The sequence below is a fragment of the Haplochromis burtoni genome, unplaced genomic scaffold (assembly GCF_018398535.1).
Source record: "Haplochromis burtoni strain Fernald_Lab_line unplaced genomic scaffold, NCSU_Asbu1 Contig_511, whole genome shotgun sequence".
NCBI classification, from domain to species: Eukaryota; Metazoa; Chordata; class Actinopteri; order Cichliformes; family Cichlidae; genus Haplochromis; species Haplochromis burtoni.
Window position 1 is genome coordinate 235,823 of NW_024582872.1, and position 13,036 is coordinate 248,858.

At 43.9% G+C, this 13,036-nt stretch overlaps 1 protein-coding gene across 34 annotated transcripts in view; it reads left to right on the plus strand.

Moving 5' to 3' along the window:
• The window catches only part of ttn.2 (titin, tandem duplicate 2), a 227,432-nt gene extending 216,045 nt beyond the window's left edge, over window positions 1-11,387 (plus strand). For all 34 annotated transcript variants that reach the window (XM_042214006.1, XM_042214024.1, XM_042214023.1 and 31 more), the window contains 9 exons: window positions 111-416; window positions 888-1,187; window positions 1,481-2,056; window positions 2,241-2,546; window positions 2,774-3,156; window positions 3,284-3,494; window positions 3,622-9,399; window positions 9,525-9,815; window positions 10,056-11,387. In XM_042214006.1, the coding sequence (XP_042069940.1) occupies window positions 111-416; window positions 888-1,187; window positions 1,481-2,056; window positions 2,241-2,546; window positions 2,774-3,156; window positions 3,284-3,494; window positions 3,622-9,399; window positions 9,525-9,815; window positions 10,056-10,348 (8,444 nt within the window). In that variant the 3' untranslated portion in view covers window positions 10,349-11,387. The remainder of the gene's footprint in view (window positions 1-110; window positions 417-887; window positions 1,188-1,480; window positions 2,057-2,240; window positions 2,547-2,773; window positions 3,157-3,283; window positions 3,495-3,621; window positions 9,400-9,524; window positions 9,816-10,055) is intronic.
• The last annotated feature ends 1,649 nt before the right edge of the window (window positions 11,388-13,036 follow it).

A 13,036-nucleotide genomic window follows, 5' to 3' on the forward strand; every position in this document is an offset into this window, starting at 1 on the left:
GTCGAACTGGGAAAATTTTGTATTTAATAAACCTATTCTTGTGATAATCATACACTCCGAACATACTGTAACTCTGATAATTTAATTTGTAAAACCATCCTTTATCACAGGCCCACCTGAACCTCCCAGCAACCCACCAGAGATCATGGATGTTACCAAGTCCACAGTTTCTCTCTCCTGGGCCAGGCCCCGCGACGATGGAGGCTCTCGTGTCACTGGATATTATGTTGAGAGAAGGGAGGTTTCAACAGAGAAGTGGGTCCGCCACAACAAGACCCACATCACCACCACCATGTTCAATGCCACTGGTCTCATCCCTGATGCAGAGTACATGTTCAGAGTTGTCGCACAAAATGACATTGGACAGAGCGAACCTGGTCCTGCTTCTGAATCTGTAGTCTGCAAAGATCCATTTGGTGAGTTATGGCTCAGTCATACTAGAGTACAAATAGGGCAACAACCTCCTTGCAACTCTTCCTTTACTTAGTGACTGTTAATTTTTAAGTTACTGGCATTTGTCAACCATTTGCATGTAGTAACGGTGACTAGTCACCCAGAGATTGAACGTGCAACACCCTCAACCTCTGTGTCACCACTTTTGACTGCAAGGTGATTGCACAGGTCACCTGGTAGGAGGTGACACCACCTCCAAACAGTCACAGTCCAACTCAGAGTGACTGCAATTACTTTCAGAGATACTGATGAAATTTTGCAAATAACTGCTATCTAATTTATAAATGCAGACAGATTGCCAACTCATTGCAATCAATCTAAATCAGTCTGTGCTGATAAGGGAAACCCATCTCATACATTCTAAAATACTTAAATTGATGTTAGAATGAATTTATCCAAGATTATTGACCCTTTTCCTTTCTGTTTTCCTGTAGACAAACCTAGCCAACCAGGAGAGATTGACATTGTCTCTGTCACTAAAGACTGTATCACCATCCACTGGCTCAGGCCTGAGCATGATGGTGGCAAGGAGATCCTAGGTTACTGGATTGAGTTCAGGCAGGCTGGAGAGAGTGCCTGGAAAAAATGCAATAAGGAGCGCTCGAAGGATCGTCAGTTCACCATGGGTGGCTTAATGGAAGCCACTGAGTATGAGTTTAGAGTCTTTGCTGAGAACGAGACTGGACTCAGCCGACCTCGTCGCACACCTATGGGCATCAAGACCAAATTGAGTGGTAAGCTGTTGCAGGATTGAGGTCTATCAAAACAAATGATCTCGTTGCAGTAGAATTTGACATTCAATGTATAACATATCTGGCAAGTTCAATACAAATGTTGTTTAACTGACAACAGAAAAATATATCTTAGAACCAAATTTTGACCAAGATTTAATGTTAAAGTCAAAATCGTATAAAACCTAATGTTTAAAGGGAAAGACAACCAATTTATTTGTAATTCCTTTCAATTTACAACAAAAAGTAAAAATTAAATACATTTAGTGTGATTAAACATTGCTGTCTTTCTGCAGTTGGTGAGGCTCCAGCTTTGACAGAAGACATCCAAGATGTAACAACCAAACTTGGCGAGTCTGGCACTCTGACCTGTGGCATTATTGGCAGACCTCTGCCTGAGATTAAGTGGTACCGCTTTGGCAAGGAACTGATCCAGAGCCGCAAGTACAAAATGAGCTCAGATGGTCGAAACCACTCCCTCAGCATTCTAACAGATGAACAGGAAGATGAGGGCCTGTACACCTGTAGGGCAATCAATGAGGCTGGAGAGATCGAGAGCAGTGGTAAACTGCGTTTACAGGCAGCTCCCCAGTTTCACCCTGGCTTTCCCCTGAAGGAAAAATACTTTGCTGGGGCTGGCACCAGTCTCCGCCTTCATGTCGTATACATTGGCCGTCCCATCCCACAGATCATGTGGTTCTATGGCAAGAAGCCTCTGAATCCATCTGAAAATGTGATCATTGAAAACACAGAGAGCTACACCCACCTTGTGGTGAGGAATGTTCAGAGAAAGACCAACGCTGGTCGCTATAAGGTGCAGCTCAGCAATTTCTTTGGAACTATTGACACTGTGCTTCGTGTAGAAATCCAAGGTGAGATCAAACTATAAACAAATTGCTTAAGGGCTCCACATCCATCCATCCATCTATCCATAAATTTAAAATCAAAGTTACAAATGAAAGCCCTTTGCATGAGTTTTCAGTTTCAGTCTACAAATCTTTCATATATATATGCGTGTGTGTGTGTGTGTGTGTGTGTGTGTGTGTGTGTTTCTAGACAAGCCATGCATGCCTGAGGGGCCCCTAATTGTTGAAGCCCTGCTTAAGAGCTCAGTTGTCATCAGCTGGAAGGCTCCCAAGGATGATGGCGGATCAATGATTACCAACTACATTGTGGAGAAACGGGAGGCCAAAGAAGGGGAACAGTGGTACCTGGTGTCCTCCTCTTTGTCTGGAACCACCTGCCGTGTCCTCAATCTGACGGAGAATGCTGGCTACTACTTCAGGGTTTCAGCTCAGAATCAATATGGAGTCAGCGAGCCTCTAGAGATCCCATCAGTGGTTATAATCAAGAGTCCATTTGGTAAGTTTATTTATATTTTATTTTGGTGTCCTTTTCACAGATGGCTTATTCTGTCTCAAATCAACCACAGCTTCTACTCGACCGTCTCCTATTTGCATAAGTTATAGAGTACCATCTAGAAACTTAAATGTGTTCATTTTGTAAGGAGCGTATTTAGTTTTCAAGATCTGCCACTGCATAGAATATGGGACTTCTGCACTATAGTAACTTTCCTATTTGTTTTTCAGAAAAACCTGGCATCCCACAGCAGCCTTTCATTATCAGCTCCACAAAGGACTCTTGTGTTGTCTGTTGGAAGCCTCCAAGCAGCGATGGTGGAGCTAAAATCACAAACTACTACCTGGAGAAACGTGAGAAGAAACAGAACAAGTGGATGTCAGTAACTACCAAGAAGATTGCAGAGACCAACTATGAGGTCATAGGCTTGATTGAAGGCTTCGAGTATGAGTTCCGTGTCAAATGTGAGAACATGGGCGGTGAGAGCGAATGGAGTGAGATTTCTGAACCCATCATCCCCAAGTCTGACCAGCCTCCTCGCACTCCCACATTCAGGGAGGAGATCAGAGACATGACTGTCAAATACCATGCCAGTGCAACATTTGTCACTAAGGTACTTTTTTTAAAACTACATTGCTTATTCCTTTAAAATCTCTCAGTTTTTAAGTCAAAAATACAATCATAACATCATTGTTCAGTGGACACCAGTTATTTATTTTGTCTCTTTTTCCTCCAACAAGGTGTTGGGCTATCCAAAGCCTGTTGTGAAATGGTACCGTAGTGGAAAGGAGATCCTGGCAGATGGAACTAAGATCAAAGCGCTGGAGTTCAAGGGAGGCTACTATCAGCTTGTCATCACTTCTGCTGATGAGAATGATGCCACAGTTTACCAAGTCAGAGCAACTAATTCCTCAGGATCCATCTCTACCACAGCCAACTTGGAGGTGGAAGGTAATATCATAATTTCCAAATATTTTCTAGAATGCACTAAATGCATGATATCTTCTTTCCAATTCCTGATTTTAAAAAAGCCCACATTCATGAGAATAAGTCATGATTTTGGTCATTTTTATTGTAGTTCCTGCTAAGATCTATCTGCCTCAGGAGCTCCAAGGAATGGGCGCAGTCCATGCTGTCCGTGGTGATCACATCACCATCAAGATCCCCATCTCTGGCAAACCTGAGCCAACAATCACTTGGCAGAAAGGTCAGGAGATCCTCTCCAACTCTCCTTATCACCAAGTCATCACCACAAGGTCTTTCACATCCCTGGTATTCCAGAAGGGAGTCCAGAGGAAAGATACTGGCTACTACATTATTACTGCAAAGAACAGGTTTGGAATGGACAAGCAAACCATCGAGGTGAATGTGGCTGACATTCCTGAAGCTCCAAAAGGCCTTGTGGTTAGTGAAATTGCAAGGGATTCTATCACTCTTGTCTGGGAGCCCCCTGTCAGTGATGGTGGAAGCAACATTATTAACTACATTGTGGAGAAGTGCCCCACCACCAGTGATAGGTGGATTCGTGCTGGACAAACGACTGACTGTAGTATCACTATCATCAACATATTTGGAAAGGCCAAATACCAGTTCCGTGTTATTGCCGAGAACCAGTTTGGTCTGAGCCCACCATCTGAACCAACTGAGCCTATCACCACAAAGGAAGACAAGTCTGTAATTAGGAACTATGATGAGGAAGTGGACGAAACAAGAGAAATTACTAAAGAGGAGGCTCTTTTCTACAAGGTGAAGGAGCTGTCCTCAAAGTACATTATCTCTGAGGAGCTTGCTCACTGCCAGTTTGGTGTGGTTCACCGTTGTATTGAGATTGCCACAAAGAAAACCTACATGGCCAAGTTTATCAAAGTCAAAGGAACTGATCGTGAGTTGGTTTTGAGGGAAATTGAAGCTCTTAATGTGGGAAGGCACAAGAATATCATCTACTTGCATGAATACTTTGAAAGCATGGAGGAGATCATCCTTATCTTTGAATTTATTTCTGGAGTTGACATCTTTGAGCGGCTTGGCACCAGCAACTTTGAGCTTACAGAGCAGGAGATTGTCAAGTACCTTAGACAAGTCTGCTCTGCTCTCAAGTTCCTGCATTCCCACAACTTTGGCCACTTTGATATCCGTCCAGACAACATTGTGTACACTACAAGGAAAAGTACCAACATAAAGATCATTGAGATGGGCCAGGCTAGGCTTCTGGTGCCGGGAGAAAACATCAGAATGCTCTTTTCAGCACCGGAGTACTGCGCCCCAGAGGTCCACCGCCATGATTTGGTCACAACGGCCACAGATATGTGGTCTGTTGGTGTTATGGCCTATGTTCTTCTCAGTGGCCTTAATCCATTTGCAGCAGAGTCTACCACAAAGATGATTGAGAATATCACCAACTGTGAGTATGTCTTCGACAGTGAAGCATTTAAGGATATCAGCCTGGAGGCTATGGACTTTGTGGACAGACTTCTTGTCAAGGACAGGAAGCTTCGTATGACAGCCCATGAGGCTCTGGAGCACCCATGGCTCAAGATGAAAATAGAGCATATTAGCAACAAGGCTATCAGGACACTGAGACACAGAAGGTACTATCAGACTCTGGTAAAGAGGGTTGATACTATTGTATCAGCAGCTCGTGTGGCCTATGGTGGTGCTTTCAAGAACCAGAGGGGATTGGCTGTTGGTAAAGTGAAGATTGGAACTGAGTGCCATGGCTTCCGTGCTGGCCCAGTCATGCATGCCTCAGCTGAAGAAGGTGGTTATGCAAGATTCACTTGCAGCATTGCCAAGTATGACAAGAGTACACAGGTGTCATGGTACTTTGGTAACTGCCAGCTACACACAAGCCACAAGTATGAGATTACTTATAGTAATGGCTTTGCCAGTATCTACGTAAAGGACATTGAAGAAAGTGATGATGGTGTGTACAGATGCAAAGTGCTGAGTGATGATGGAGAAGACAGTGCTTATGGAGAGCTTTTTGTCGAGACAGTGAGGAGTATCAAAGAGTACTATCTTAGCCGCTCCATCAAGAAATTAAGGAGGAGAGTTGACAAGACTAAGCTTCTGCAGAGACCACCAGAGTTCACTTTGCCTCTCTACAACCGCACCGCTTTCATTGGCGAAGATGTGCGCTTTGGTGTTACTGTTACTGTGCATCCAGAGCCTTGCATAATTTGGCTTAAGAATGGTGAAAAAATCAAGCCAGGTGATAATGACAGCAAGTACACGTTCACCAGTGATAAGGGTCTATACCAGCTCATGATCCATAGCCTGGACATGACTGATGATGCTGAATACACTGTTATGGCCCACAACAAGTTTGGAGAAGACAGCTGCAAGGCCCGTCTCACTGTGGCACCACATCCTGTGACAGAAGAAACTATGAGGCCCATGTTCAAACGCCTGCTGGCTAATGTTGAGTGCATGGAGGGACAGAGTGTCCACTTTGAGCTCAGAGTCTCAGGTGTACCACCTCCTACTCTTAAATGGCAAAAGGATGGTCATCCACTACAGTTTGGTCCCAAGGTGGTTGTCATACAGGAGGACGTTGACTCTCATGTCCTTCACATTAGAGAGACTCTACTTGAGGACTCTGGTGTTTACAAAGTTACTGCAACCAACTCTGCTGGCACCGCCAGCTGTCAGGCAACATTGAAGGTGGACCGCCTTACCTATACAAGGAGAGAATACAGGAGTGAGGAAGAGAAATACATGCACATACAGAAACAAATTGAAAAGACCAACAAGATGGCTCAGAAAATTGTTGCTACTGAGGAGCTTGTACCGCTTAATCCCACTGCTCAAGAAGCTCTCAAATATGCTGCAGAGATTTACAAGCCAGCAGTGAGCACGAAGAATGTCGAGGGTGAGTTTGACATCAAAGAGGAGAAGTCAGAGACCAAGAAGTTGGAGGAGGAGAGGAGGATCTTCATGCCCTATGAAATTCCTGAGCCTGTGGTTCATGATCCCAGAGTTCTTGATGAGAACAAAGGTATCAAACTGTTTGTACCTCTATCAGATATGAAGTGGTACAGAAAGCTAAAAGATCAATATGAGATTTCAGAGAGGATGGAGAGGATTGTGCAGAAGAGACAGAAACGTATTCGTTTGTCCAGATGGGAACAGTTCTACGTCATGCCCCTTCCTAGAATCACTGACCAGTATAGGCCAAGATGGCGTATTCCAAAACTCACTCTAGATGATCTGGAGACTGTCAGACCTGCACGCCGCTCTCCCAGTCCTGTGTCAGAGGCGTTGTTTAGATCTAGGAGAAGATCTCTGGGAGACCTTAGCGATGAGGAGCTGATGAGAACAGAGGAAGAAGAAGGAATGATGTTGGAGGATGAACTGGAGCTTGGCTTTTCTGCCTCACCTGCTGGCAGCCCTGTACGCATTGAGCGACGTGCCATGGAGCATGAGGAAAGAAGGCAGGAAGGTAGACATGAAACCGTTGAGGTTGCTGAGACAAAGAAGAAACGTACCATCTCTCAGTATATGAGGAGGAGAAGGTCACTGTCACCCACTTACATTGAGCTAATGCGTCCAGTTTCAGAACTGATAAGACAACCACATGCTAGGCATCCTGTGGAAGTAGAGGGAGAGATTGTGGGGAGGAGGTCCCCTACCCCAGAGAGGACCCGACCACGTTCCCCCAGTCCCATCAAGTCAGTTGAAAGGTCTTCACGCTCCTCCTCTAGGTTTGAGCGGTCTGCCCGTTTTGATATCATGTCCCGTTACGAGGCCAGAAAGGCTGCTCTGAAATCTGAAAGGAAGTATCAGTTGGTCAGTCAGACACCTTTCAGTTTGGACCATGCCCCGCGTGTCACTGTTAGGATGCGTTCTCATCGTATCCCACTTGGTCAAGATACAAAATTCACCCTAAATGTACAAGCTAAACCAGAGGCTGAGGTCACGTGGTTCCACAATGGAACTGCGATCTCTGAATCCAGTGAGAAATTCATCTTTACCAACATGACTGGTGTCTTGACCATCACTATTCTGGACTGTCAGGAAGAGGATAGTGGCACGTATCGCTGTGTATGTTCCAACTCTAAGGGAGAGGCTTCAGACTATGCTACCCTGGAGGTGTCAGGTGGTAGCTACACAACTTTCTCTTCTCGCCGCAAGGATGAGGAAGCTCCCAAAGCATATGTCCCTGAAGTCACTCGAACAGACCACTACCACATCTCCCACTTCAAAGCTGGCTATGCTTCACAGACCCACTTTGAGGTAGAAGAAACCAAATCTAAGTTAACCGAAACACATGAGGTATTCACACATGAGAGATATGGCGCCTCCTCTGAAAGGTACTCCTCAGCTGAGAGGTATGACTCATCTATCAAGTATGCTTCTGCTGAATACCTGTCATCTAGTTCCTCTTATTCATCTGACAAATTTTCTCTGAGTGGGAAACACACCATATCTGAAGCTAAACTGAAATCATCTACCACTGCTGGTGATGAGGAAGTTTCTGTCCAGAAGGCAAAACTTTCTCTTCCAGCTAGAATCCTCACTAAGCCTCAGTCTGTGACAGTTGAGGAGGGAGAGACTGTCAGATTTACCTGTGATATTGATGGTGAGCCTGCACCCACTGTGACATGGATACATGAGAGCAGAACCATTGTCTCATCCCACCACATTCAGGTCACCACAACTCAGTATAAATCCAGTTTGGAAATCTCCTCTGTGACAGCCTCCCATGAGGGCAGTTACACAGTAGTGGTAGAGAATTCAGAAGGCAGACAGGAAGCTCATTTTACTTTAACCATCCATAGAGCAACCCCCAAGCAGGAAGTTAAAATAGTCAAACCCCCTGAGCCATCCGTGAAGTCACCCACTCCCAGTGTAAAGTCACCTGCACCTTCAGCCACATCCCCTATTCCCTCCACAACCTCTGCTGTTCCCAGTGTGAAGTCACCAGAACCTAGCACCAAATCCATCGAGCCTTCAGTTACATCACCAGCTTCAAGTATAAAATCTCCTGAACCAAGTGCAACATCTCCTGCTCCAAGTGTGAAGTCCCCAACACCAAGTGTGAAGTCTCCTGAACCCGAGGGGATTAAGTCTCCTAAGAGTATAAAGTCTCCTGAACCAACTGCACCTTCTCCTGCACCGAGCTTAAAATCACCGACTCCAGGTGTCAAATCTCCTGAGCCTGAGGGACCTAAGTCACCACGAGGTCTAAAATCTCCTGAGCCACGACTCAAGTCACCACCACCAACTAAGACCCTGGGGACTGGAAAGTCACTGGAATCTGAGGAAGTAAAATCACCCCGGGGTATCAAATCTCCAGAACCTACAGGTATCAAAATGCCAAAAGGTGTCAAGTCCCCAGAACCTCCTGGACTCAAAACACCAAAAGGCATCAAGTCCCCAGAACCAGCAGGCATCAAATCACCAAGGGCACCGAAGTCCCCTGAACCTGAAGGGATCAAATCACCTCCCAGAATGAAGTCTCCTCCTCCTACCATGTCCCCCAAGAGAGTTGTATCTCCACCCACCGTAAAATCCCCAATCCCAAAACCCCCCAAGGTCATGAGTCAGCTAACAGCAGAAGCCTGTGAGGGGTCAGTGAGGATGTCCTGTGTTTGTGAGAGCTCCGTCAGAGAGGTGGTATGGTATGTGAATGGGAGGAGGCTTTCACAAAGCAGTCGCCTAGAGATGCACTATTCTGAGGGTTCTTGCAGCCTTTTGATCCATAATTTAACAGACAGTGATCAGGGAGAGTACATCTGTGAGATGAAATCAGAAGGAGGAGTATCCAAGTCTTCTTTCAACTTCACTGGACAAGCGTTTCAGTCAATTCGCAAGAAGATTACAGCTTATTGTGAACAGCAGCTGGGACTTCAAGGTAGGCTTTTTCTATCACCATCCAGAAAATCTGATCCAGTTTCATGCTTTAAAGAAATTATAACAGAGCCCTAACATTGAAGTCATTCTTAACAATGACATGTGTGTTATCGTTTCTTCTGCCAGGATCAGTATTGATGAGTCAAAAGGAGTCATCGTCATCCTTGAGTTCATCGGTGATGATGAAGAAAGAAATCCATACAATGGAGGAGTCGTCTGCCTTTTCTTCTACTTGTCAGCAGGCAGTGATGTCATCCATGACGGATTCCCGCTCCTTCAGCAGCATGGCAGCTGAAATGAAGTTTGAGACCATGTCCATGTCCAGCATGTCCTCCGTGTCATCTGAGGCATATGCCATGAGCTCCAGTAGCCTCATGGAGATGGCCTCCCACTTGGAGGGATCACTTAGAGCTCTTGGTAAGATCATAAGACTCTTGGTAATCTGTAAAACTGTACTTAGCTTCCTCGCATCCACCAGCAACACAATTATCCTTCTTTTGAAATGAAACCTCATAAAGATGCTGAATTAAGCTCAATTAGCAAAACATGCTTTTTTGTCATAACATTTTTTTGTTTGTGTCTGTTGTGAAATTGTGTGCCTGCCTTACTCTAAATGAAAAAAAGGTTCTTGTTCTGTGCATATATCATGGGTTCCAGGTTCTGCTCCAAGGATTGAAGCTCTGCCAGAGGACATCAGCATTGAGCCTGGCAAAGTCCTGACAGTCGCCTGTGCCTTCTCTGGTGATGCCAGACACATTGAGTGGTCGCACGACGGCAAAAGGATTGAGTTGACTGCTGCCGGACGCTTCCATATTGAGACCACTGAGGACTTGACCACGCTCATTATCACTGGGGTGAAGAAGGAGGATGCTGGAAGCTACACCCTCAAACTGTCAAATGAGCTGGGATCTGATACAGCAACTGTTCACATTAGTATTCGATCGGTGTAAGGAAAAAAAAACAACTCTTCAAAACTTCCCCTTTTTCCTTTTCTCATGCGTTTTTATTTAATCAAGCAAAATAATCTACTTGATAAAGATCTGGATTTCTGTTCTTGTAAATATGAACTATTTTTGTAACTATCTTGACATTAATTTTTGCCAAACTAGACTAAAGTCTAAAGGTGTTATAAAATGTACCATATTGGATAACTGTGACTTAGGATTTTTGATCCATTATTCTGTGACATGTACATAATGTATATAGCCGAATTTACCGGTTATGGGAAGTGTATGCATTGTTATTTATGACAATAATATTAACTAAAACAAAATGAAACTGTATATGGTTTAACAGGAGAAAGTTCCAACAGGAACGAATACTCTGTTAAACTAAGAAACTAAACTTTGTGCCTCAACGATAAGTTGAAGTCTTAAGATTGCCTCAACAGGTAGAGAGGCTCCCTGTTGATGTTAACTCAATCAGAGACAAAACTATGAATACACTGCTTTAGAGAGCAGTGCATTAGCATTGTAAAAGCAGTGTGAGATCCTGAATGCTGTTTGCATTTACCCTCATGTAAGCAGGATGACTGGACCTCGCACTCCGACTGATTCTGTCGTACTGCTATTTCACTGACGTGCTCAGAGTGCAAGCGGCCTGCACTCCCTGAGCACAAGTGTTTCTTTTATATTTTGTGCTCTGCATCTGGCAAACAACCACTGATGAGACTTTTCACTTGTACCACCAACCTGGCCAATCACTTTAAATAAGAGTCCCTCCTGTGCTTGTTTGCAGAAACAGAGCTGTCTCTCGGAGGTATGCAGTGTGTTTGTGTGCTAGTTTTTAGAAGTTCACCTGTCAGTCAAGGTGGGTGCGGCAAAGCAGATGTATGAAACCACCTACTGCTGCGTTCAACAACAAGTCCCACATGTCGCCCTGCAGTTTAAGGGTTTGATTGAAGTTTGAGTTGTAGTTTTGACTATTTTCGCACCCTCCTTGAGTCTTTCCTCCAGTTATTTCTTTAATAAAGCATGATTATCAGCACTACAGTATGTTTCTGCTGTGGTTATTCGTCACATTAAAACACATCGTTTAACACATTTAGGTTTCTATTTTCAGGAATTAACCTGTTATTCAGGGGTAAGTGTCTGAGTTATATGACATGTGGCTCAACAGCACACTGAGTAGGTGGCGAGTTAGGCTGCACGCAATGTGAGAAACAGAAGTGACTCCATCTGTAATTGTGCCTTTTTGCTCAGTTTATGTGAGGATTTTTCTAACCATGAGAGCCACAGAAAATTGGGATTGTGGGTAGAACAAAGAACACAAAGAATCTGATCACTTTATAGTGGTTAGGTGAAGGAATCAGCTGAGCTGGCACTGTCTGGTGAGTTCTGGTGGTAAAATATTGACCATTATGTGCTGTGACAACCATGGGTAAATCCAGAGGTTCGAGGGCAATTCTAAGCTGGTGAATTAGTTGTTTGTCCAGACAGTTTTGTTCAGGCCTCAAATTATTATGCCCTATGTTGACAGAGCTTTGAATGTGGGGAAGTTTTGACCCTGCCTGCCAGTTTCCCCATCTTTAATTATTGGGATGCAGGCTGGTGGTGATAAAATGCCTTGGCTAACTACAATATACGCAAATATAATCAGTTCCTCTGATTTTAATGTAGCTCTCCCCAGCTGCTTTGGCTCTTCAGTGTTAGCAGCTGGGGGACTGTAAAAAAACAACAACAACAAAAAGATGAGAAGAATCAACCACTGGAAGCAGAAATGGGGCTATAACTGGAAGTTGGTCGGGACTTGTAGTGTCTTTCCCTATGTATTGGCCAAAATGGCCAAAGTTATAATTTCCTCCAAGCTTTTAGGTTCATCACAGGTTGCCATTTGATCTTTCATGGTATCATTTAAGGTATTTTAAAATGTTCTGCTCTTTAGTTTTAGTTTCCATATTCACTGAGTTACTAGTTCTGTCACTAGCTGGCTAACATAGACTAATGTAAGTCTATTAACTGCAACCACCAACCAGCCAGTCTAGAGAGTTCCACATTCTGTACTGGAACAAAGTTGTGTCTAAAAACTTTAAACACTTCTTAAATCCAGCTTCATAACAGTGTTAAATCTATGACAGTTTTGTTTTACAGTGGGGCTCCATGGTGTAAATTAGCATTAATAGGTGTCTACTTTTCATATCTAATTTAAACTGTACCAAAGTGAAAGTGATCTCTCTCTTCATATCAAACAGTGTTCTGTCATAAAGCTTCCAGCCTGTGGAATGTGGATAAACCTCCACTCTTTTGATGAGAGAATGATGGGAGATTAGCTGGATAAGCTAACACTGGTTGTGCTTTTAACTAATCAGTTAGGAGATGCACTTTATGTGGAAACAGGGCAAAACAGACATGCCTGTGTCATTATAACAGATAAGTTTTCTCCTGCAGTGTGGAAGAGTTTTCAATAACACCTTTGACACAGAAAGCATTGATGATGTAGAGGAATGTCAAATCCAATCTTTAAATAAATACATGTGGATCAGTTGCAGGCTCAACCACCACCACTTCTCTTTGAAATCTGACCAAATGTGCAAAGTTCAACCAGCTGTTTTGCTAATATATCATGTATTCATTTTTCATTAATATTTTTAATCCCCCTGTTGACAGTTAACCATGTCCCTTAGTCCTCAAGACTTACTT